The sequence below is a fragment of the Nycticebus coucang genome, chromosome 17 (assembly GCF_027406575.1).
Source record: "Nycticebus coucang isolate mNycCou1 chromosome 17, mNycCou1.pri, whole genome shotgun sequence".
Taxonomy (NCBI): Eukaryota; Metazoa; Chordata; class Mammalia; order Primates; family Lorisidae; genus Nycticebus; species Nycticebus coucang.
The window spans coordinates 50,839,634-50,866,410 of record NC_069796.1 but is presented as its reverse complement, the minus strand read 5'-3'; the positions used below and the strand labels follow the sequence as shown (position 1 = coordinate 50,866,410).

General features: G+C 42.7%; 1 protein-coding gene across 1 annotated transcript; it reads right to left on the bottom strand.

Moving 5' to 3' along the window:
• Window positions 1-9,378: 9,378 nt before the first annotated feature.
• SMIM3 (small integral membrane protein 3) lies at window positions 9,379-26,299 on the bottom strand. The gene is made up of 2 exons (XM_053567173.1): window positions 26,166-26,299; window positions 9,379-10,707 (listed from the first exon to the last, which is right to left on the bottom strand). Exon 2 carries the CDS (start codon window positions 10,694-10,696, stop codon window positions 10,514-10,516), a length of 183 nt encoding a protein of 60 aa, XP_053423148.1. The 5' UTR covers window positions 10,697-10,707; window positions 26,166-26,299; the 3' UTR covers window positions 9,379-10,513.
• Between the last annotated feature and the right edge of the window lie 478 nt (window positions 26,300-26,777).

Below are 26,777 nucleotides of genomic sequence, written 5' to 3'. Positions count from 1 at the left end.
GACCCTATATGGATACCCTGGATCGCCTTTTCTTGCCTTTTTTTAGTCCAGTCGCTAGGACTTCCACTACAATGTTAAAAAGCTGTGGAGACAATGGGCAACCTTGCCTGGTTCCTGATCTGAGTGGAAATGATTTCAGTTTAATTCCATTCAATACGATATTGGCTGTGGGTTTGCTGTAGATGGCCTCTATCAGTTTAAGAAATGTCCCTTCTATACCAATTTTCTTGTTCTGATCATGATAGGATGCTGGATATTATGCTTATTTTGCATCAAATGAACTATATTAATATAGCTTTTGCCTCATTTACTTGATTATTGTGTTAAGACATTTATGTTCTATACTTGATAGATTTGACTTATACCCTTGAAATATGCTCCATAAGTGTGCTCTCACTGTTTACTCTCCCTCTATCAAACATCCTCCCTCCCCTCCCTTCTCCCTCCATTTCTCTCCTTCATCTTGGGCTATAGTTGTGATCTTTCATAAGAAAGTATGAGTAAATATAAATTGGTTGCATAGAAGTACTGAGTACATTGAATACTTTTTGTTCCATTTTTGAGATACTTTACTAAGGAGAAATGTTGTTGGATCTTTTTTAAACCCATTCTGTCAGTTTCTAACTTTTGATTTGGGAATTTAATTCATTTACATTTAAAGTATGATAATAAAGGAATTTCTTTTCCCATTTTGCTATTTCTCTGCATTTTATATCTTTTTTCTCAGTTACTCCATCACTGTCTTCTTTGTATTTTTGTTGTATAGTTTACCATTTTGATCACCTGCTCATTTCCTTTTCCGTATATATTTTTTGGTTGTCTTCTTAGTGATTTTAGTTGTTCCTTAACATCTAAAACTGACATCTTAAACTAATAACAAAAATGTTTTAGTTAATACCAAATTAGCTTCAATAGTATACAAAAACTCTGCTCCTATACATTCCATCCCTCTCCTTTATGTTGCTACTTCTCAGATTACATCTTTATATATTACGTGCCCATTAGCAGATGTATAATTATTGTTTCATGAATTTCTTTTTAAATTATATCGGAAAATAAAAGAGGAATTACAAATTAAAAATACAATCATGCTGGCTTTTACATTTACCTACACAGTTTCCTTTACCAGTACTTTATTTCTTCATACTAGATCCATATCTAGTATTATTTCATTTGAATCTGTCTTTCTACTTTCTTCATTATTTATCTGGTCCTATTATCTTGACATTATCCTATCTCCATTTTTTAAAAGCTTCTTCCTCATCATAGTTAATTTCTAACACTGGAAAAAAAGAGAAAAGGAGGCTTGGCGCCCAGCTCAAGCTAGGACGCCAGCCACATACACCCAAACTGGCAGGTTTAAATTAAGCCTGGGCCTGCCAAACAACAATGACAACTGCAACCAAAAAATAGCTGGGTGTTGTGGCAGCTGCCTATAGTCCCAGCTACTTCGGAGGCTGAGGCAAGAGAATCACTTGAGCCCAAGAGTTTGAGGTTGCTGTGAGCTGTGATGCCATGGCACTCTACCCAGGGCGACAGCTTGAGAGACTGTCTCAAAAAAAAAAAAAAGAAGAGAGAAAAACCTGTGTGGTTCCCCTCTTCTTTCCCCCCCTCTTGGATCTTACCTCCTAATCCTCCTTCCATGTTGCCTAGGCTTTCCTTAGACTTGGGTTTTCTTCTCTCTGGCTGTTGCCCTCTTTGTCCAAAGCCCCGCCTTTGCGAATCCCTCTTCCCCTTCACACACACACATGACTCAGACATCCTTCCCTAAATTCCACATCCCTCCTTCTTTTTTTCGTCGCCCTCAGTAGAGTGATGTGGCCCACCATAGTGTCTGGCTATTTTTAGAGATGAGGTCTTGCTCTGGCTCAGGCTGGTCTCGAACTCATGAGCTCAGGCAATCTACCCACCTCAGCTTTCCAGAGTGCTGGGATTACAGGCTTGAGCCACCACACCCGGCCCTTCCTTTCATTTTTAATTGGTCAACCCATTCAAACATTTTTATACTCCATTCTCTATATCTGAAAGTCCTGGGCTTTCTTCCTTTACCATCACTTCCAGTAAAAACTCTGAGAGCCAGGTTGAGGGCTCTCATTCACAGATAGAAAATAGAGGACATTCAGCCATGAGCTCTCCCAGACTATTTTTTTTCCACAGAGCCTACACTGTTCACTGTTATATACCTGGTCTATCCAAATTCTGGAGTGTGGCTGTTTCCAAACCTGTTTCTCCATTCCAGATTGAAGAAGACAAGAGTAAGAGCTCTCAGAAGCTCTTGTCCACATCTGTTGCCAAGCACTCACTGAATGTGGATCTCCTACTCAGGAGCATTGGAATACACTGATGTCATCGTTTATTGCAACTTGGTAACCAGGTGAGTTTGATGAAAAACACATGCAACTGCCAGAGTTGATGGCTCTCTGCTTTAAGGCATTATTATTAAATGATATCTGATATTGCTGACCCAACCTCTGTCAGTATCCTTAATGTCTCAGAGTTAATATTTACCCTTTGCCCTACCGAAAGCTACATTCTCTCCATCCCAAACCAGAACATGTTCTATGCTTAACCTCTTCCTTCCATTTCCATTCAGAACACGAGGTGGGGGAGATGCTGATAACTAAATTTAGGTTAATATATAATAAAACAGGAAAAAGTAATGTCAATATTTTAAATGGTCCTAGACGTATTGACTAATAGGGGAGAATATGTGCATGTATTATTTTTTAAAGTTACTCTACTTACCATTTACTCACCCATACTGGTGAGAGGAACTATTAATAATCATTATCCTCAGGCATCTTAGAGTCTGAGACGTATTTGTGGCTTAAAAAAAAACCCTTTTAGGATCTATAAAGAGATCACATGTGTTCACATGCTTCAAATAGTATATAAAATTTCAGGGAACTGATAGTTTCTTTAAAGCCTATACTTTAATTTTAATTAATAATGTTGGTTTTTCTATTAAATTTTAGCACATCTATAAAACTTCTAATCTGAAAATTTCACTATCACCAATATATCCTACAGGAATACCCCAAATGTACAAAAGAACTTAAAGGAAAAACCTCTAATTCAGGGCAGAATGTAGTATTTTCTGTGAAGTGGGAGAAATAGCCTTAGAAGTACTAACACAAATGAAAATAAAAATATAACCATTGCAGAGTGTCCGGTGTTAGGAGAGAACTCTAATGACCTTTATGACTCATGCCTCTTTTTAATATTCCTAATTATATTCTACTCATTGTCTGTCTTCCTCCTATGTCCTGTTCTTTAAGGTAGCACCAAAGATACTCTATCATTTTTAGGTAACATATAAGCACTGAGCACTTACTACTGGCCAGGCCCTCTGTAAATGTTCTATTTGCAGCACCTTGTTTAACCCTCTGTGGCACCAGGTAGATAAGTATGCTCTCCCCTCCCACAGGCCAGGGCAATGAGACTCTGAGACATCACTTCCTAAAGGGAACACTCTGGTAGAACCAGATGGGAATTCAATCTGCTTGATTCAAGTTTGTGCATGCAAGCAATTCACTAAATAACTACAGCTGTCTAAATTTTTAAGCTACATACAATAATTTTATAATTTTAAAAAATAATGTTATTATAGACCTGCTAACAACAGAATTTTTTTTTCTACCATGTAAATCTTTATGAGAATTGAGGAGCCGTCTAATACACCTTAGTTAAATACTTTATGCGATTGGGACGATTTCAAAGTTATTTCTTCAACTTCTGGAAGTAATAATTTCAAAGGGAATGTTATTATTATCATCATGTCATTTCACAATCTCACTTGATCTCAGCCAAAAGGCCCAGAAATGAACATTTCACAATTTCAGTTCCATTTTCTCTCTTTAGCAAGAATTATATGAGTCTAACTTAAGCTTTATTTTACAGAAAGATTTTAAATGTTTTTGTTGCACTCATGAAAGTTTGGAAAGCAGCCAGTGCAGTGGAGTGTGCCTGTAGTCCCAAGAACTCAGCAGGCTGAAGCAGGAGGATCACTGAGCACAAGAGTTTGAGGCCAGCCTGGGCAACAAAACAAGACTCCATCTCTATTGAAAAAAAAAAGTTTAGAAAGCAATTTCTGTAAGGAATTAAAACTTAAAAATTAAAAACTTTGCATTATTAAATAGTTGTGAGTTATGAAATATGAAATAATTATGAGTTATGGAATATTTTCTGAAATGAGATTAAAATAGAAGAGATATAAGATTTACACTTGCTCTAAGGCCAAGCCCCAGAATGCCAGTAAGGAAACTTCCTGCCAATCTCACTATCTTAGTAGTTTTTTAAATCCCACATCATTAAGGGCATAGGCCTTTGGTGGTTTTTCATTATGGGCCATCTTATAGTTATTATCATTATTAAGAGTCTCTTTTAAGTCAGACACTGACCCAACTCCTTTACTTATATTACCTCATCTAATCTTCCCTATGCTCAGACATAGCTATTATCATCTTTTTACAGATATAGAAACTGGAGGCTTATTATTAACAGATCACATTTATTGAATATTTGCTGCATTTTACTTTTCACCTTGTATTTATGGTCCTCATTTATACTCATAACAATCCTGTGAGGTAGGTATACTTACTTTCACCCCTATTTTAGAGATGAGGAAATTCAGGCTCAAAGAGTTTATTACTTGCCCACAAAAAAAAAAAAAAATCAAAGTATAGTGAAGCCAAGAGCCTCCAGGCCCTTGGTCCTAATCTGTGGTTATATTGTCTCCTGGGAAGGACAGGAGGGAGGATAACAGCAAAGGGTGAGTTCTTTTCCACCCTCAAAGAAAATGGGAGCGCGAAGTCTCACCATAGCTACCTTCCAAATGTTTAGACTGTCACAAGGAAAAGGACAGTTGATCTCTTCAGTTTGGCCCCATGCGGGCCATCCCTGAGTCCTCATTCCACACTCTTACTAAGGGAAGAATTCTAACAGAATTGTTAAGGGGGCTTCCACAAGAGAAACTCCTTTACACTGTCTCGTGGCTCCCAAAGTTTAATTTGCTCACAACCCAGGGACTGCTTTTCAAAGCAAGTACTCAAGACCCTCTGCCAGGGATTCTCATCCCTATGTCTCAGGCAGGGCCCTGAAGCTGCATTTGTAAACAAACGCCCCTGAGTCAGTCCGTCTGAGGCAGATAGCCCAGGACCACGCAGGGGCAATACAGGACAGGCAGCAACTGGCATCCTGACTGCTACAGACGGAGCGCCCCTACGCTACCTCCACAGTCTCTGAAACCTGAACTGTAAAGATAAAATCTTGATATGCTGGAAATGTGATAGGATTGACTCTCAGAACTTACGTAGAAAAATCACTCCATTTGAAAAACAGTATATACCGCCATCTGCTGGGCTGCCTGAAAGTTCTTTGCAGTCATTCACCCAAAAACCATGGAATGATTTTCTCACTTAACTCCGATACACCGCACATTTCAAAGACCGGGAAATGAGACTCAGAAGGGCTCTCTGTACAGCCACACCCCTCAATTCCCAGTCTCCTGCTTCTCATGGGCTTGACTTGCTTTGTCAATAACAAAATGTTCCAGGTTTTCCTCCAAACGGCAATTAAAAGGATTAAGTTCTAGATAGCCATAAGCGTGAAATAAAGTTCTAACACTTCAGTGCACTGTTTCTCAAAGGATAGGACGCTGCCTTAAAAATACAAAATTCTTGGCTGTATCGTCAACTCACTGAATCATAATTTCTGTGAATAGGCATCATTTTTTTACATTTACAAAAGCTCTCCAGATAATCTCAGTGTAAACTAAGGCTTGAGAACTGTTGCCATCAAGGAAAAACACTAAATTGGTGAATGGAAAGAAGAAACTTTCCATCTGCAAATTAAAAATGACTCTTATTAGTGACAGTACTAAACACTATTATTAAAAACTAGGAGTAAAGAAGACTTGCTGTGTATTCGGGAGGTAGTACTACAAAATTTATTTCCAAACATGTTTATCATGAAATGGATGAAAAGCTGCATATGCATTTTCAGTGGACATGTTACACTTTAGCACACACATAAGAGGTACACACACATGCTCTCCCAAATTGCATTCCCTTGGACTAGGTAAATATGTATAGAGGGATGCCCTTGGAATGTTGGTTTCCAAAGACACAGATTTGTTTGAAGAAAGAAATCTGAAGAACCCAGTTACATTTGAAATATAACAGCAGAAATTGCCCCTGTAACTGGAAATGAAACAAAATGCCACAGAAATAACTTTATTAGTGACAAATTGACAATACAAGTATTCATAACAATTGCAACTAATGAAGAATCAAACACAAAGAAATGGTTGGTCACCATAATCTCAGTGGCCCCAATAAAGTTCTCTTCATCTCTACTCTAAATCGTATCTCTATCGGCGGCACCTCCAAATTTCTTTGTATGACAGTTGATCTTTTCCAAGTCCTACATAAAGAGCTATGAAAAATCACAGCAGTTCACATTGCATTTTTGAACTAGATTATCAACTTTGACCCCTTACGTAAAAATTCTGGAGGTGCCACTAAGAATGTGCAGTTTTGTACTTTACTTTTCGTTGCTTACTGTTATAATAGATTGTGCTCAGTACTAGGTTTCATTCCATTGTTTGTACCATATTTACCAGGCCATTTCTCTATGACTATAAAATAGTGCAATTGTTTCTTGTTTTTTCTTATAGTAATTCTCAAATTGGTTGGTTATCCCTGGAGTTGGAGTTAATAAGAAGGGTTTTTAAATGCTCTTTAGTTATTACAAGAAATAGCATTCTGATTTATCGAAAATCCTTTTCTTCCAAAATGTTATTTCTGCTAACTTCAGTAAGGACAGTAAGTGTTAAATGTGGAAACGTGACCTGCCATGTATAGGGAGCATATAGAAAATATGTTCATGTACTGTTCTTACTTACAGACCTACATACATTCTCTCTACTTTTCTTTTTCTTTACTTTTTAAAATTTAAATCATTCTACAAAACTAAATAACACAATGTAAACAGTAATTTGAATAGATACAATTTTTTTAAACTGTTATTCAATACCAGCCCTTTATTTTTCAAAATGGCCAACAAATTTGACTTTGAAATTCCTATTTTCATTCTCTTTTCAGAAACCACTCTTTATTGTCTCACACCTTTTGGTGATGTTCACATAACTATCTCACTATACTTATAGTATTATGTCTGAAACTAATGAGCAGAGTTTTCATGCCATCACCACCAATCTCTCCAAGGTCTCCCTGAGACCGTAAGTTCCTTGGCATCGTATTTCCCCAAGACCATCTGCCTCTCATTAACAGAGGTCTCCCCCACCAATTCTGAATTATATGGTGGAATTAAATGTGGAATTGCTAGGTTAACAATTGGTAAGAATTAATAGATTTTTCTAACACCTGGATCAATCAGGTGTATGCTCTAAGTTAAATAGGCTTTAATAATGCAGAGAATTATACACTTAAAATCATTAAAAGGATTGTAGAAGCAGAGAAGGCAAGGGATACTGGAATTCCTTCCAGATCAGCATTGCAACACCGGCCACCTTAGGGATTTGCTACTTCTGCAAAACTGGTACTCTAGGGAATAAGAAAGCCACGATCTTGGCTATGAGCTGCTGGACTGTCCCACAACTGCAATCCAGGTACGGCTCCAGAGCCCTGCACCAGCTGCAGGACTTGCACCAGCTGCAGGATTTGCGTCAGCACAGTGAAGGTCTCACATCTTGTCATCTCTCTCCCAATCTGGCTGGCTTCCAAACTAAAGTCCGGCATGCATGCACCTAGAGAGCAAAGCCTGGGTCATGTCTTAATTTCCAACAATGGCATAGGGAAAAGCAGGTTTTCATTTTCAATGTAGTTTTTCACTTTCCAGCTTTTGACGTCCAGGAAGGCGCACCAGAAAAGAAGGCTGGAGGAGATGCTGACTAGAGCAATGGAATCTCACCACACACAGCTGTCTTCTTGCTTTGTTCTGATTGTTTGTGGGGTTTGGGGAAGGTGATTAGGTCAGGAGGACTTTGCTCTGTGAATGGGATTAATGCCTTTGTAAAAGAGGCCTGGGGGAGCCCGTTTGCCCCTTCCACCATGTGAGGGTTTTCAACAGCATCTATCATATCTGCTGGTGTCTCGATCTTGAACTTCCCTGCCTCCAGAACAATGAGCAATAAATGTCTATACTTTCTAAATTACCCACTCTCAGGTATTTCATTATAGCAGCTTGAACAAACTTAGACAAAAATCTCCTTTGTGGGCTCAGGCTAGGACACCAGAGCTGGCGGGTTTGAATCCAGCCCAGTCCTGCCAAACAACAATAACTACAGCCAAAAAATAGCCGGGCGCTGTGGCGGGCGCCCTGTAGTCCCAGCTACTTGGGATGCTGAGGCAAAAGAATCGCTTAAGCCCAAGAGTTGGAAGTTGCTGTGAGCTGTGACACTATGGCACTCTACCAAGGGTGACACAGTAAGACTCTGTCTCAAAAAAAAAAAAAAATCTCCTTCATGGCTTTCCTGACATGCCTCTGACGCTCACCTCTATGCCACAGTGTTATTTCTGGAAAGAGCTTTTGTGCTCAGTCTCAATTCCCTAACCTCCCATTCATTTAACACAAAATGAATGCACCCCCACTGAAACACCTCATGTTATAGGACCTTTTCAATCTCCTTGCTTTGCCCCGCATTCCTTTTCCACTTCTTTTTTTTTTTTTGTAGAGACAGAGTCTCACTTTATGGCCCTGGGTAGAGTGCCGTGGCCTCACACAGCTCACAGCAACCTCCAGCACCTGGGCTCAAGTGATTCTCCTGCCTCAGCCTCCCGAGTAGCTGGGACTACAGGTGCCCGCCACAATGCCGGGCTACATTTTTGGTTGCAATTCAGCCAGGGCTGGGTTTGAACCCGTCACCCTCGGTATATGGGGCTGGCGCCTTACGGACTGAGCCACAGGCGCCGCCCTCCTTTTCCACTTCTATTTAGTGTCCTCCAAGTTCTGCCTTTAGCACTATCCTTAGCCTGTACACTCTAATTCTGTCCTCCTCTATAGAGTATCTATTATGTATAATAAGCCCCAAACCATAACCATAAAATCCTTCCAAGAACAGACCCAGATTTCCAACTGCATCCTGATAGCATCCACACAAACATCAAAGCACTGAAATTCAACCTAACACTAAATTCATTATCTTGCATCCAAAATTTGTTCTCCCTCCCCTCCCCCCCCACAATATCTGTCTTTGTAAAATGCACAACTTCACCCAGTTGCTAAACCTAAAATCCTGGAAATTAATTTGATTCTTCTCTTCCCTTTTTTGTTGATACATTCAAACTGTGTCTAAGTGGAATCCTTTTATCTGAGTTGAGTTGGATAGGTGCTCTTTAAAGAAAGACCTCAGACATGCTCATTCTAACACTTTATTGGAAATTGGCTGTGCACATCAGTGAAATCAGATCAAAGTTAAAAGCTTCATTTTTGCACAATAATATCCTGGTATCTATGCCATCTTCTTACATAATTTAATAAATCCCAAGGTGCTCTTGATTTTGATATCAAAGAGCTTGCGTGGTCCAGAAATATCTCTCTAAAAATACAAATCATAGCATCTAAAATAACTATCATTGCTTTGAGTTGGTTCCAAACACCTGGGTTCCTGGGAACATCTCTTAACACGTAAGGACCTTGGATTGGCTACATTGCTAGGAATGGAAAGAGAGTGGCGGGGGAAGCTCCCTGTAGCAGGAGCTGGGCAGAGGGGCAAGGAGGGGCTGGGGACTGGAGATCCTCAAAGCTCCAGTGGTAAGGAACTCAGCCACTCTGCATGTTCCAACATTGCTTGAGTGTCAAAGCTAGCAGAGACATGAGACAGTGCAGAAAGAAACCCATCACCCCGGCTCCCTTGTCACTGCCAACAGATAGATTGCAGAGCCCTCCTCCAGACTTAGAGACAGAGATTCTGGCACAGAGAAGGTTCTAGAAAGTCCTACGGATCTCCTTACCCCTGCCATGCTCAGTTCCCTCCCAACTGAGAAAATACAGGGAATGCCACCTTAAAGAAAATAACTGAGCCAATGTACTGTTGGCCCCTTGGAATGAGGACAGGGTGCCCTTGGCATGGTTTGACCTGAGGGGCACTAGCAAAGGCTGCTGTGACCCAGGGTGTCCCTCACCACCTTTGAGGCCATCACCAGCAATTAGGTTCTTTGGTTCTTTGAAGTTTCTCAGCATTCATCATTACACTTATTTATTTGTGGTGACTTTACTGCTCACACAGCTTTCAGCTCCACTAAGTGCTTTGGTTTTTACAACCCTGTGAGGTAGAAAGCGCAGGGATCGTCATACCCCAGTGAAAGATGGGGAACCTGGAACTCATAGAGTTAGGCCCCATGACCAAATTCACATAGCTGGTCAGTGGCAGCATCAAAACCAGAACTGAGGTCTAAGCTCCAGAGTCCCTGATGCTGCTTTTCTGAGAACAGGGACAGGGCTGGGAAGGGAGTCCTGTCCTCATCCCTCGCCTGGCCCTCTTTGTAGTTTCTCAGACAGCTCCGCTGAGGATAGGATGTGTCCGCATACGATAGATGATGACCACAGTGGCTGGGCACAGCAACAAGGAGGTCATGATGACAATGGTGGCCAGGATGATGAGGACAATGACCCAGATGTCCAGGATGTGCTTGGGAAGCACAACTTCTGTGGGGACTTGGCTGACTGCGTCCATGCTGCTTCACTCTGCAACAGACGGGAAAGGAAAGTCACCACTGTGTGCTGCCTCCCTGCCTCCCATGTTAGAGGGAAACCCCCATGTGTCAGAAGCTTGGGTGACTTACCAGATACAGCATCTTAAGGCTTTTTGATCATTAATCATATTACAGCAAATGGCTTATTTACTGAGGGCTTCCAATTATCAGGCTGAGCACTTTATGTCTATTCATTCAGTCCTCACTTGGAGCACTAATTCTTTGAGGCAGAAACTATAATTACTGTCCATTTTTTATCTCTTGGCCTGTATCTTCACTTATGCCCCTTTTATAGATGAGGACTCTGCAGCCTTAAAAAACAGAGGTGTCATTGATCTGACCAAAGAAGTGAACCCAAGTGTCTGGGACTCCAGCGTTCCATGCTTAACTACTAGTCTGTTCTCTCGTCTTTAAAATGAGAAACTCGGTTCGGTGCCTGTAGCTCAGCACCTAGGGTGCCAGCCACATACACCGGAGCTGCTAGCTTCAAATCCAGCCTGGGCATGCCAAACAACAATGACAACTACAACCAAAAAAACAGCCGGGCATTGAGGCAGGTGCCTATATTCCCAGCTACTTGGGAGGCTGAGGCAAGAGTATCACTTCAACCCAAGAGTTTGAGGTTGCTGTGAGCTGTGACGCAATGGCACTCTACCGAGGGCAACATAGTGAGACTCTGTCTCAAAAAAAATAAAGCAAAATGAGAAACTCACTGGTTTTCATCCTGTACCTCATGTCCCATTCTCCTGGGAACAGAGCTCCCTCTTTTCCGGGGAGAACTCACTTATTCTGCATGGTTTTAGTAAAATATAGTAAGGTATATTCATATAATGGAACACCGTGCAGCTATTATCATGTATTCATTCATTGATATATTTGTTTATTCATTCACTCATTTAACAAATACGTAGCACTTGGTACAAATCAAGCATTATTCCAAGTACATTACAAATATTAATTTATTTAACTAATACAGCTATTACGGAAAACAGTCTGGAGTTTTCTTTAAAAAAGCTAGCAATAATAATTACCATAATAATCCCAGTAACCCCACTTCTGAGCATGTAAGTAAGGAATTTGATATCACGATGTCAAAGAGACTTCTGTACTTTGATGTCTATTCCAACATTATTCACAATAGCTAAGCTAGGGAATCAACCTGAGTGCCCATCAACCATGAATGGTAAAGAAAATGTGGTATATATACAATGAAATACTATTCCACCTTTAAAAGGAGAAAAATTGTGTCATTTGGGACAACATGTATGGACCTAGAGGACATTATGCTAAGTGAAAAAAGCCAGGCACAGAAAGACAAATTCTCATTTGTACATGGAATCTAAAAGAAAAAAATCTAACATATAGAAGCAGAAAGTAGATTGGTAGTTAGCAGAGGCCAGGAGGTAGGGGGGATGGGAAGATGTTGGTCTAACAGTGTTCACTTAGATGAGAGAAATAAATAATAACTTCCTGAAAAGGAAGAAATCATCTTATTTAATAATTACTAAAAAAGTCTGATCTGTGGTAAGCTACAAAATATTTTAAGTGAAAAAAAAACAAGATGCAGGATAATGTATATGGGTATAAGATATTCCCTTTGGTTCAGATTTTACAGAAATAAGTAGATGAGTGAGGATATAGACATAAAAATATTCCATAATTCTTTATGCAACCTGTGGCTTCCAAGTTGTGTTTTGAAAAGCCCAAGAAGTCAAGGGGAAACAGAACAGTGACACTGAGTGCTCAACAGAACTCTGAGTGTAATCAGTGTTAACAGTAGTTACTTTGGGGGGAGTTAGACCAGGGATAGGAGAGATTCGTGTTTTTCGTTTTTCATGTTTTTATATCATTCAAATTTTTAAACATGACCATGTATTAATTCTAATTTTTTACGCCAACTGGGTTGAGGGGAAAATAGAATTTTAGGGTTTGTTTTTATTATCTCTATATTAAAAACAGTAAATACATACACATATAATTTTTAAATCAAATAAAATTAAGGTAAGTATTAAAACACTGACTTCTGGGTCCCAATCCAGACTAACTGAATTAGATATGAAAGGGGACAGGAAGGAGCCTTTCTTCCCCATTGCCCAGGTGGTTTAAATGTACGGCCAGGCTTGGCGCCCCTTATACTCAACAATCTCTAAAGTTTCTTTCAGCTCTAAGATTTGGGAACTGATGCCTAAGTTCTCTTAGCCAGGCTGGAAGATGTGGGTGAGTTCCAAGATGAAGGAGACGCCTCTGGCAAAGTTCCCCTGGGCCGCAGGAGTATCAAAGTTCCTCTGGGGCCTACAGAGGAGGGAGAGGTACAGGCTGGCTCAGCTGCAGCCCTGGAAATGGAGTCACTTTCTCCAAGGTTTAAGACCCAGAAGCATGAGTCACAGGAGACACAAACTGTTAAAGAGGGACAGGCGGAGAAATTATTCTTTGTGGTCTCTTGATTACATCAACAGCTAGCCTGCCCTAAGCAATGGGAACCCCACAAAACCCATTCACTTCCTGTAAACCCATTAACTTCACATAGTCTCCCTGACTCCAAATGCCAGGAATACATAAATCTCCCCTGGCTGATTTTCATAAACAAAACCTGTCATTTACAGGAACTCAGGCTTCAGGGCTCACCCACAATCAAGAATTATGAAATATTAAAGCTAGAATCAGTCCCATTTCACAGATGAGAAACTGAGGCCCAGGTGTCTTGCCCTACCTTCCATCCTACCCCCCTCCAGAATAATTACTTAAATACATTAACTTCTAATCATGTCACTGCCCCTAACTAAAAGAAAACAAAACAGAGCAAGTAGTTAAATACATGTAACTTTTTCTGTAACCTGTATCCTGGATTATACCAATACTACTTTTTCACAAATAAAAATTGTATTTACAACCCAAATCACAAAAACTGGTAAAAGCAAAGCTGCTCTCATAGAAGCAGTTCTACCCATTCAGCAGAGCTGAAAAAATACCCTTGGAGACTCTAAGCACTAGAGATTAGGGTGCCTGTCCCCTTCACATACGCAATTCAAACCAAAGCAATATTAAACCATAACACATGAGATTTGAAATTTGATGATTAAAGACTTTTTTCTTCTAATTGAAAAAAAATCTGAGAAAATAACTTTGCTCAGTCTTTCTTTTAAGGGGGGCTGTTATATGTGTGTGTGTGTCCCTATTTGGTACAGTCTGTTTACTTGGTGATACATCACTGTTCTGTTTCCCCTTGACTTCTTGGGCTTCTCAGAACACAGCTTGGAAGCCACAGGTTGCAGTGTTCTCCAAAGGCCCTTCCAGAGCTACTGTTCTAGCACTACAAGGTTTCTAAGGCCAGCTGTAGATGTGGACAGCCATCAGAAGGCACAGGGAGCTCTATTTGCCTATCTCAATCTTCTCCACTCAAATGCGTTTCCTTCAGTGGGCTGTTCCTCCCCATGTAATAGGGCTTCTAGTCATTTCCACCTCTACCCACTAGGAAATAAAAATTCTGTCCCCAAAACCTTACGTTCAACATCTTTAATTGCATGCTAGAAAAATTTGTTTGGGAAAAAAGCAGGACACTAAGCTTCTCCGAGCCGACTTCTGCTTGACCTCCATTTGGCATGTGTCATGAATGCATAAACTCTTGTTTCTTGATACATCTAATTAATACTCATAGATCAATTTGCTTATCACTTGCTTTACAACTAGAGTGCTTGTTATTTCTGATTAATGGTTCCTGTCAGAATATGGCCCAAACCATTCGCGTCACAAACTGATCCTATCACTGATGAAATATGATGTTTTTATGACCATGGGAAATAAAACAGCAGTCAGGCCTAAACTCCTGTCATTTTGCACTAGCATACTTTATCTGTGATTTGTCTTATCAATGCATAATACACTTTGACATATGTTCAAAAGAAATTTGTCGAGGAAACTGCATTAACATCACCCTGAGCTCACCAGCAGAGCAGCCACTACTACTACACATTCTACCCCACCAGATCACAGATCCTACACAGCCAGTCCTGCGAACCAGGCACATAGCTGATTGGTCCTCCTCGGTCCGCAAGGGATAAGCAATTTAGCCAATTAAATAGAAGAGTCAAGAGGGAGCTGTTTCTCGCATGTTCCAGGTACAACTAAATAGCATATTCTAGAAAGCAATTGTGGCAGGCAGAATTCTAAAATGACCCCCACAATCTCTGTCCCCTAATGATTAGCCCTGGGTTATGTGGCAAGGGTGGAGGAACTCTGCAGACATAACTAAGGTTCTGTCAGAATCATTGATAATAGAAATCCACTCTTTATACTTTTTATCCCTTTGGCTTAAGGCCCAGATACAAATAAAGGTAAAGAAAGTAAAAGGTAAACATTGTCAGTCACCATTTCTCACTATGAGTAAATTTCCAATACTCAGCACTGCTATGAAACCAATTTATATTTACTCACACTTTCTTATGAAAGATAGATCACAACTATAGCCCAGGCTAAAGGAGAGAAATGGAGTGGGAAGGGAGGGGACAGGGGAAGTTTGATAGAAGGAAGGTAAATGGTGGGACCACACCTATGGAGCATATTGCAAAGGTACAAGTCAAATCTATCAAATATAGAACATAAATGTCTTAACAATAATCAAGTGAATGAGGTGAAAGCTATATTAATTAGTTTGATGCAAGCACTCCAAATTGTATTTAAAAAACCACATTGTACCTCACATATGAATAAATGTATTCATGATCTATGTGTATATGACTTAATAAAAAATAAAAATAAATTAAAAAAAGATTAATCAAAAGAAGAATATCCTAGGCAGACCTGACTTAATCAGCTGGCAATCTTTCTTTCAAAAGAGCACTTAGGGTTTCCCTAACGTCCACTAACTACCCTGTTGACCTTAAAGAAGCAAGGCTCCATACATCCTACAGCTGCCAGGAAACAATTCTGACAATAACCTGAAGGAGGCAGATTGATTTGTCGCTGACCCTCCAGATAAGAACGCAACCTGCAGCTTTGTGAGACACTGAGCAGGGACCCAGCTGAGACACGCCTGGACTCCTTACGGAAACTGTAGGATAACAAATACATGTTTTAAGCCACTGAGTTTGTGGGTACTTGTTATGCCTCTGCAGAACACTAACAAAGCAGGACTATATCCTCCAGAGTTTGTTCTGTGGAGATGAAACTTCTCTAAGCCAATGGTGTTCTGGAACTCTGCACAGAATTTAGATGCTATCTATTTAAAACCAGGTAACATGTAACCCTTCTCCCTAAGAAGAGAGGGATAGACCAAAGAAACAATAGCCTAAGAAAGGAAATTACTTGCCCAAGGTCACACAGCAAGTTCATGACAGAACTGAGGGGAGAACTAGGACCATTCCATTTGTGGTGCTCTTTTCAATTCCATCACCACCTTGTTTGAGATGGGAGCTAGAAAGAAAGCAGCAGGCAGTTGGAAAAAGTGGTGGGATTGTGGTGACAGAATAAACTTCTGTAAACAACGAGGGCCAGGCAGTTTACTTGACTATTCCTTGTAGCTATGTAGAAGCTTATTGAGGTGCACATACATGCATGCACACGCACACGCAATCCTGTCAGAACAAAATCACTGGCGTATGAAGTGCCACCTTTGGGTTTCATCCCTCTGGCTTAAGGCCCAAATGCAAATAAATCCAGTGAAGAAGATGTGACCAGCTGCGGTCAGACTATCAGAGAACAAGGAAGAGATGCTAGAATCCTACTTGCTATAAAAGATTCCACCAAAGAGGGGAAATCCACATACACACAAAATGAGGGACCGGGAGAAGAACAGCACAGACAACTCTGTCGGTTTCAACTCTGTTCCAGCACTGATTTGCCCAAAACAGCTCACTTCTGCTTCTCCAACAGAAAATGCCCACCTTCTCTCCTCAGCAGTGTAGGTAAATCAATAAATCCTCAAGCTCCTATATTCTAGCACAGCCATTAGAACTCTTCGAAATGGAAGGAATACTTGGAAACAACAGGACAGATCGTTTACATTCACACTACAAACCCAGACTCTGAGGCCAGTCTGCTTGGATTTAAATGTGGTGTCATCCGAGCAACTGTGAATAAATTACTTAAATTTCCTTATATTTCTACATGAAACAAAATGGGAAAATAGTATATGCTTCATAGAGTTGAGATAATTACATAAGAATCATACACAGTAGCTAACAATGCCCTGACACTGGCAAGCATTCTACAAGGTTCTTATTATGGGTTATAATTCCAGGCTGCAGAGACTCACTGATCTGAGCAAAATGCTCCTTGCCTTCAGCTAGAGTGTGTTAGCATCCCAGACTTGGACCATGTCTTTACTTTATCCATAAAGATGATAGATGATTAATCTGTATTAATGATTTTCTTTTTGAGATAGAATCTAACTCTGTCACCCTGGGGTTGAGTGCCGTGGTCTCATCACAGCTCACAGCAACCTCAAACTCTTGGGTTCAAGCCATCCTCTTGTTTTCTCTTCCAGAATAGCTGAGACTACAGGCATCCACCACAATGCCAGGCTAATTTTTTTTATTTTTAGTAGAGCCCAGGTCTCTCTCTTGCTCAGGCTGGTCTTAAACTCCTGAGCTCAAAACAATTCGCCCATCTGGGCCTCCAAAAGTACTAAGATAACAGTTGTCAGCCACCCACACCCGGCCTTTAATGATTTTTGTTTTTTTTTTGAGACAGAGTCTCACTATCTTGCCCTTGGTAGAGTACTGTGGCATCACAGCTCACAGCAACCTCCAACTCTTGGGCTTAAGTGATTCTCTTGCCTCAGCCTCCCAAGTAACTGGGACTACAGGCGTCCGCCACAACGCCTGTTCTTTGTTGCAGTTGTCATTGTTGTTTGATGGGCCTGGGTCGGGTTCAAACCCACTAGCTCTGGTGTATGTGGCCGGCGCCCTAACCACTGAGCTATCGGTGTGGAGCCCTTTTAATGATTTTTTTAAATCAACAACCTGAGTGACCAGTCCAAATACGTAGCTGGTATTCAACCTAAACTGATAAGGCCGGGCGCAGTGGTTCACACTTGTAATCTTAGCACTCTGGGAGGCTGAGGTGGGTGGATTACTTGAGCCCCCAGGTTTAAGACCAGTCTGAGGAAGAGCAAGATAGCGTCTCTAAAAATAGCTGGGCGTTGTGGAGGGCAACTATAGTCCCAGCTACTTGGGAAGCTGAGGCAAGAAAATCACTGAAGCCCAAGAGTTTGAGGTTGTTGGAGCTGTGACACCAGGGCACTCTACCAAAGGTGGCATAGTGAGACTCTGTCGAAATAAATAAATAAATAAATAAATAAATAAATAAACTGGTAAACATTTATGGCACTGTGTTCAACGCTGGATATCAAAAAGTGAACGTTGAGATACGATTAATAAAATATAGTGTTTGCCTTTAAGAGTTCATTTTCTTTTGGAAGACAAAGACAGAATCATAATTACTAATCCCTACCAGACCAGAGACGTACTACACTAAAGGTACAAACCACTTGCTGTCAGAGAAGAGGAAAGAAGTAGAAAGAGAAAGGAGTTTGGAGTTGAGGATTTTGGATGTAAATCCCACCTTCCATCCTTAGACAACACTTTAAACAAGTTATTTAAAAATCTCTATACCAGAGCAGTACCTCTTAGTCAGTGAGTAGGGCGCCGGCCCCATATACTGAGGGTGGGTGGCAGGTTCAAACCCAGCCCCGGCCAAACTGAAACAAAAAAATAGCCGGGCATTGGGGCGGGCACTTGTAGTCCCAGCTACTTGGGAGGCTGAGGCAAGAGAATCACTTAAGCCCAAGAGTAGAAGGTTGCTGTGAGCTGTGACGCCATGGCACTCTACCAAGGGTGACATAGTGAGACTGTCTCAAAAAAGAAAAAACTCTAAACTTCAATGTTTTCATCTGTAAAATAGGGATGCTGCACTACACTGCAGCATCTTGTAGTGAGGATAAAGTGAGACAATATGTAAAGAATTCCAAACATAACAGATGTTCAGAAAGACATTAATCCTCATTGCTTTGTTTTTGCCTAAGTAAAAGATAATATTACACAGAAAAGAGCCTTTGGTATGGGCTTTAAAGGATAAGTAGGAGTTCAAAAGGATCAGAGGAAGGGAAAGGCAGGCTGAGCGGAGCAGACCTCATCAATAAAGCCCAGAGGTGATGAGATACCTGGTGTGTTGTGAGTAGATGTAGTCCTGGTGGCTCTGGCAAGAGGCTTAACCTCTTTGAGCTTCAGTTTCCTTCTACATTTGTAAAATGGGAATAACAACTAATACTAACTACCCTATTGGGATGCCGTGGAAGTTAAATGAGCTAAGGTACATCAAGCACTTAGGATGATGCCTAGTACATAATAAGGGCTTCACAGAAGTTAAAATGAAGTAGTGAACACAGCACAGTTCCTAAGAGTTCACAGGCCCTGCTGATCAAGTGCTGTTACCGCTAATATAGCAAACCGCAGTGATACATTTCATAACCAAATAGTCTTTGATGATAGTCTATCCCCAGCTTTTATCTTCCACCGGAAATGCACACCCTCCACTTTTGAGCAGCAGCTAACAGTTAACTTTTGAGAGCTTTCCAGTGGTTATCCAACCGGTTTTACTGCCAAGGAGTTCACTGAGGAAGAAGGCAATAAAAGAAATGACTTCCTGCTGGCAGGCAAGCTTAATTATCCCAAAGTGGGAGAAAAGGCAGATGGAGGCAGGTGGTTTTCTGCAGATGTGGCCTCAGTCCAGCACTGCCAGAGCTCTGAGCAGACATTTGCTGCTGCTTCCTTTCCACTAGACACGGAGGCCAGAGATGAAGCAGCTAGAACCGGCTCTGAGTCACTGTTGCTGGGGGCATGTGAAGATGCGTGACTTTGTAAGCATCTTGCAGAAAGTGAACAAGAAGGCTGATGGTTCCCAGGGCACAAGGCTCAGGATTTTTCAACCTTCAGCATTGTCCCAGGAATAAATAAAGAAAAAAAGAAAAAAGACCACGGATTTTCCAGCATCGTCTCACTTATAGGACCCCTTCTTAAGGCTCTACCCTCAGAAGTAGATGCTTAGAGTATCAGGGAAGAATGGAACGTTTAGGCCAGACAGAAAGGACAGCTCAAGTTCCAAGAAGGGTCCCCCACAGGCCACCCCAAACACCTAATGACTGTGTCCCCAGGGCTGACCCACTTGATGACCTTTGTGCTTGCTCTTCTCTTAGAAAGTTCTTCCCTTCTCAGTTCATTCTCAGTGTTCATGACCTTAACCTGAATGTTACCTTTCAGAAAAGTCTTTACAGCCACGCCCCATTAAACTACCATTCTTATCTTGTTTTATTTTCTTCATATACTTTTCACAATCTAAAATTGCCTCATTTGTTGCTTATTTGTTTTTACTGGCTTTTTTCCCTAACAGGCTAAAAACTTGTTCCTTTGTCCCTTCAAATGCAAACACAAGGACAGCAGAAGTCTCATCTCTTGCTTATCAAAAGGCCTGGCACTTCGTGAGTGCCAATAAACATAATAAGATCAGTGAAGAAAAGAGCATAGGAAGAGTGGGTACTTCCGATATGAGCTCAACTCACGGAACCTAATTGGCAGAGGAGGTCCAGAAAGAATCCACACCCCTGCAAAAGCCCCAGTGACCCTAAAAGTTAGAATCCTATCTCCAAAATAAAATGACATCTTCTAGTTTTATCATTTTCTGTCTTCTCTGTACATTCAGGAAGGATTATAGGGCCCTCTAACATTCCCAGTCCACCCTGTACATAGCGGGTAGAGGAGTACTGGCCTTTCAGAACCCTCTAGGATTCCCTTCTTGTAGACTTGCTCAGGCTGGCAAGCTCAAATTTGAGTTTTGACACCCTGTGCTCAGGAGCTGGGCATTGAGGTAGGAGTGGCAGGGGGTTAGTTGTTACCCAAGGAGTGAACCTTTCTTTCTCTGTTCTTAGAAGAGAATGGGGGGGGCTGATAAAACAGGTATCCCATGCCAAGTTTAATATGAGAAGGACATCCCAACCTCACATTTATTAGGGGCCTAAACCCTTCACTCGCTTTCCCTCCCAGAACAAAAGTTCTACCTGGCCCCACCCCTAGAGTTCCACTGTAAAGACCTCATGTGTCAAAGCCTCCAGCAACCTGTGAAATCTTCCTCCCCTACGCCCATTATATAAACAAGCCTGCCACTATCCTCATAGCAGCTGCCATCTTTGCCCAGGCAGGTCTTAGTACCCTTTCATTAAACTTGGCCTGAACTTCTCCTGGTCTTGTCTCTAGGTACATCCCCAAACCCCTTTCAACATTTACTCTTAGAAATAGTTCTTCTTTTTTTCTGTAATCTCAAACATTCACCAACCCACCAAGGACCTCTGTTCCAAAGAAAGGAGCCAGGGAAGGAATGGACAGGACATGCAACTACCGAAAATATGGAATGAATCAAATTATAGGGCTTTCTTTGATGGCCTGAGACCTCTAAGGAGCACTCTGTTCTTGTTTCACCCCAACTGGCCCCTGTCTGTCCGAAATTCCTAACAAGCTAAATACTTATTCCCTGCCTGAGTTTCTATCTGCTCCTCTGTGGCTAGAAAAATGGAAAAACACCAGGATATTTTGAAGAGATCAGAGCAGAGCCAGAGCTGTTCAAGACTGCACGTACTATCTGACCCAGCCAATCACAGAGTCTTGGAAACCAACAGACAGCCAGCAGAAAAGAAAACCCAGGCCAAGTCCACAGCATCCTGTTTAAGTCACTACCATCCATCATTGGTATTTGCCAGTGACTAAGTGTCTGCTGTGTGCTGGGCTGACAAAGGAGACTCTCCATGACAGGCACTGTGGGGGGTGGGAGGGAGGATCCATAACAGAGCTGCAAGAGTCCGGGTGCTAGTCCCCTGACTCATTATGTGATCCTGAGCAATTCACTCTCCCAAAGTGGGCCTCCTACATACAGAAGGCAGAATCATGCCCTCCCACCATCAAACCTGGCACCCAGAATCTTTTTTTTTCTTTTTGAGACAGTCTTACTCTGTCACCTAGGTTGGAATGCAGTGGTACAATCGTAGCTCACTGCAACCTCAAACTTCTGGGCTCAAGTGATCCTCCTGCCTCAGCCTCTTGAGTAGCTAAGATTACAGATGACATGCCACCATGCCCAGTTAACTGTTTTATTTTCTTTTTTTTTGTAGAGATAGAGGTCTCACTACATTGCCCAGACTGTGTCAAACTCCTGGCCTTAAGTGATCCTCCCACCTGAACCTCTCAAAGTTAAGTTTACAGGCATAAGTCACTGTGCCAAACCCAGATTCCTGAATACAAAAAAAAGAAGAATGATTCAGAGAGTGAAGCCAAGAGAATACAGGCAAAATGGACTTTGCAGATGAGACTAAAGGTAAGAACTCTGAGATGGGGAAATTATCCTAGATATCCAGGGGGCCCAAACTAATCACATGAGCCCTTAAAAGTGAAGAGGAAGGCAGAAGAGTGGGTCAGAGAGATGTAATATGACAAAGACCTGATTTGCTGGTGCTGGTTTTGAAGATGGAAGAGAGCCCTGAGCCAAGGAACACGGTGACCTCCAAAAATAAGGACTGGCTCTCAGTTTACAGCCAGCAAGAAAATGGTGACCTTGGTCCTACAACCATAGGAATTGAAATCTGCAAATCATATAAGTAGGAAACTGATCGTCCCCTAGAGCCTCCAAAAAGAAAGGCATCCTGATGAGATCTCGATTTTATTCTCTTGAGACTCACCATACTGAACTTCTGATCTGTGGAGATCTTCTTCAGCCAATAAATTTGTGATGACTTGTTACAGTGGCATTAGAAAACAAATACATGGCCAGGCGTGGTGGCACATGCCTGTAATCCTAGCACTCTGGGAGGCTGAGATGGTGGATTGCTTGAGCTCAGGAGTTCGAGACCAGCCTAAGCAAGAGTGAGACCCCTGTCTCCACTAAAAATAGAAAAATTGGCTGGGCATTGTGGCACATAATGTCCCAGCTATTCAGGAGAATGAAGCAAGAGGATCACTCAAGCCCAAGAATTTTAAGTTGCTATGAGCTATGATGCTATGATGCTATGACACTTTACCCAGGCCGAAAGAATTAAGACTCTATCTCAAAAAGAAAGGAAGAAAGGGAAGGGAACGGAAGGGACAAAATCACTGTATGATCCTGAGTAAGTCATTCTTCTCAAATGAGCCTCAGTTTTCTTATCTGTCAATTGGAAAGGATGACAAGGTGATCTCTAGGGTCTGGCCAGCTCTCAAGGACTGACTCCTCTCCTGACATCCTACCTCCCCTACAGCCCTGTCCACAGCTCAAGAAAAAACAGAAATAGTGAAGAGAAGAGAAAATTAATCTTTAAAAAGCCCTCAGGTGTTTCCTAAGGTACTACAAGGGTAGTCAAACAGAAAAGTCAAATCTTCTGATTCCCCACTTGCTACTTGATGGACCATACCCAGAGAATAAGGTGGCATATCTGTCATGGCAAGGTAGCTCCAGGAGCCATGGGTAGAGGCTGTCCAGAGCACTGAGTCAGGGATTCCAGGGGGAAGTGCAAAGTACTCGTTATCAACATTGGCCTAGGGCAGGGGGTTAGGAGTAGTGATATATGTGCCAGGTACATGTCATCATTAATTAAAACTGATTTTGAGTACCCCAATTTAATTTCTCTGTCTCTTATTCTCTATCCTCTATTTCATTTTCCCTAATCCTATGTAACAGGTCTCCAGCAAGTCATATACCCAATCAGCCAGTCAAGAGTCCAAATCAATAAAATAAACTCTATCTATATACAACTAAGCAATTCAAAGTACAGTTTAGTCACTGGATTTGGCTTGCCATTGTTTAATACCCCAAGCAATTATAATTCTCTCCTGTTTCTCTTCCTGGCTACATAACTAAGTCTTTACTGCTAGCTGTCTCCAATCTCTCTTGAGGTTCACCTTCTGTGTCCCTAGTGAGTTGGAAGGGTACTAGGGTCCCTAGTGATCTGTGAGTACAGTGGCTGTTAAATTCTCTTAACTTCTTCCAGGTTACCTGCATGTAAGTGACAGAAGCAAGGTTTGAACTCTGGTCTGTCCCCCACCCAATTCCAGTGAAGTTCAGAAGATAGACCCTGGAACCAGACTAGCTGAGTTCAAACTGCAGCTCTAACACTTCCTATGTGATCATGGGTCAGTTATTTACTTTCTCTGGACCTCAGTTTCCTGATCCATAAAACAGACATAATGATGGTCCCTCCCTAGTGGGTTTGTGGTAAAGACTAAATGAGTTAATACATGTAAGATGCTTAGAATAATGCCTGTTTTATAAGCACTCAATAATGTTCAAGTATGATTATTATTATATTACTCAGCTTACCTGGCGAGAGTTGGGGGCTGCAGGGTGTGGCAATGCCAATGTTTATTCCTATAAACTGTGAGTATGAATACATATGTCTATTTTTTTTATTAAATCATAGCTGTGTACATTAATGCAATCATGGGGCACCATACACTGGTTTTATACACAATTTGACATATTTTCATCACACTGGTTAACATAGCCTTCCTGGCATTTTCTTAGTTATTGTGTTAAGACATTTATATTCTACATTTAGTAAGTTTCACATATACCCTTGTAAGATGCACTGTAGGTATGGTCCCAACAATCACCCTCCCTCCACCCATCCTCCATATGTCTATTTTTGATACCACTGCCAACAGGGACAGTGTAAGACCAACCAAGTTTACAAAGATTCTTGTTCCCTGGAGGCATTTCCTTCATTCATAAGTTTTAATCCACAGAGAAGAACCAGAAGCACATTTTTAAAGTAAAGATCAGCATATGGCTGGGAAACCATCTAAAGTTGTGAATGGCCCTTACCCCCTTGGTCTGTTACCCAAAAGGGCAGAGTATCTGACACAACTCCAAGCCCTCAGTGTCTCTAATCTGTTTTGAGTCTAGCACCTCTCCCCAGCTCAGTGGTACGCAGGCTATGCCAGAGAGGGGGAATTCCCTCGACTTTTGGTGCAGTGAAGCCACAGTTCTGAGGTCCTGAGAGGTCACCAAGTCAGAGGCTTCATGGAGTATGACTTGTAACCCCCAAGCATGACTCATAACCCCAGGACAGCTGGAAACAGGAGGTCCCTGTTGGATTGGAGTAATACTTCTTGGCTTTTTAGGTTGTCACTGCAAAAGTACATGATGTCCTAAAGCTCAGCTGGGCTGTCTGTGTGTGTCCAGGGGACTGCTATGTGGCCTGCATAACCCAAAGCACATGCCATGCTCAACCACAAACGTATCTGTTCCATTCCCACATCTTCATTTTACAGAGGGGGAAGGTGAGGTCCACCCTCAGCTAGGGTCACTTAGAGGGTCTCCTGACTCCCAGAGAACTGTTCTTCCTGCTCCCACTCCCATCGCATTCAGACATTCTCTATCGGTCCAGACTACGTGCCCACTGCAGTGGTACAACAGCTCCAGGCATCTCTGATAATGGAATGGCTGAGCAGCTTTCACCACTGCGACCTGGTGTTTCAAGGAGTTCAATATGGGAGACCCCAAAGCCCCCAGGCCAACAGGATCATAACTAGTTGGAACAAACAAGTGGAACTGCATGAATCCAGCCTGGCCCTCAATCAGAACAATCCTTGAAGTTTGTACGGATGTTTATGGCCTACACTGTTCATTCTTTGACTCAATAAACATGGATGGAGCACGTACTATTTGCAAGCCCTGTGCCAGGTGCTGAGGACGCTTCAGAGATGAGGACAGACAGGGCGCTCCTACCCTCCAGAAATTGGCGGAGCATGAGTAGAAAAGAACCAGCAATTGGAACAGCTACGTCCTAGGGAAAGGGTCAGATAACCCCAGGAGGAGGTTGGAAGGAAGGCTTCTCCAAGATCCTTTTCACTCCTCCTTTCTCTTTTGCTTTCCATCCGTTTCCCAGATGCAGAAACACGCTTAGGAGACGGGATGGAGAAACAGCTTCTGGTGGCAGAACCAGCACTGCACCTCCAACCTCCCGGCGACTTCTACACGAAGATCTGACAAGAGCGGGGCAGAGCATCCGCTGTAATGGGTGGCAAAAGACACAACCCAGCACAGCGTCCAGGCGGGTGGTCAGGGGCGGGGGCCGAGCCCTCACGGACGCGGGGCCTGGAGAGCCACGAGGAGGCAGTCTGCCCGAGGAGCTGCCCTTTCCCGAGAAGGCAGGGGCAGGGAACCCGCAGGGAAGTCGGCCTCCAACAGGGCCCACCAGCCCAAGCTCACCAGAGGCCCAAGATTGTGAGCAGACAGATGGTGGCTGGAACTTCAGGGGTGACCGCGGGAGAAAAGGGAAGTGGAGGGTGAGGCGAAGAAATGCAAAAGTGGGGAAGGCAGGATGAGGGAGGAGAGGGCACAAAGAGGAGCGTGGGGGCCACCCGACAGCTGGGTCTCAAGCCCGGAGAGCTCTGCTCTGCCGGCGCCCCACAAACCGCACGCGACGGCTCCACTCACCCTGGGTCCTCAGAGCTGCCTTTAAACCTTGCGATGGATCTGTGGAAAGTTCTGGGGCAGGGAAGGCTCGGCGCTCCTCAAGATCCCCGGGACCACACGGGAGCGGGAGCGGGAAGCGCCCCCACGCCTGGAAGTGGAGCCCCAGCCAGCGTCCCGGACGTGGCCCGGCTCCTCGGAGCCCGCGAGGCGGGAGCGCGCAGGGGCTGCGGGACGCGCGGCTCGGCTCCCGGAGCTCGGCGCTCCGTGGCTCTGGAATGCGCGGCTGCTGGGGACCGCCCCTGGAAAGCCCGGGCCCTGCTCAGCTCCTCCCCCCTGAGCCCCGGAGGGCTGCGGGGCAGCCGGGAACTTACGAGGGAAGGAAGAGACCCAGGCGTCTCGGGTTCCCCTTGTCGCCTTGCCATGCTCTCGCCGTGTGACCTTAAACAAGTCGCTTCTCTTCTTTGAGGGTAAAGCGAGAGGGTTGGCCTAAAATGTTGTTCTCCAAGATCTGTTCCTGCTGCAGTCTAGACATGGGAAAAATCTAGGAAGTGGTTTAGGATGGCGGAACCAGGACTCAGAGTCTCTGCCTTGCAATGTTCTGAGTGTAGGATCTTTAAAAGGCTTTGCCTGTCT

Bases quoted from the DNA above. Each gene is read 5' to 3' on its own strand.
- SMIM3 (XM_053567173.1), bottom strand. From the start codon at position 10,696: ATGGACGCAGTCAGCCAAGTCCCCACAGAAGTTGTGCTTCCCAAGCAC.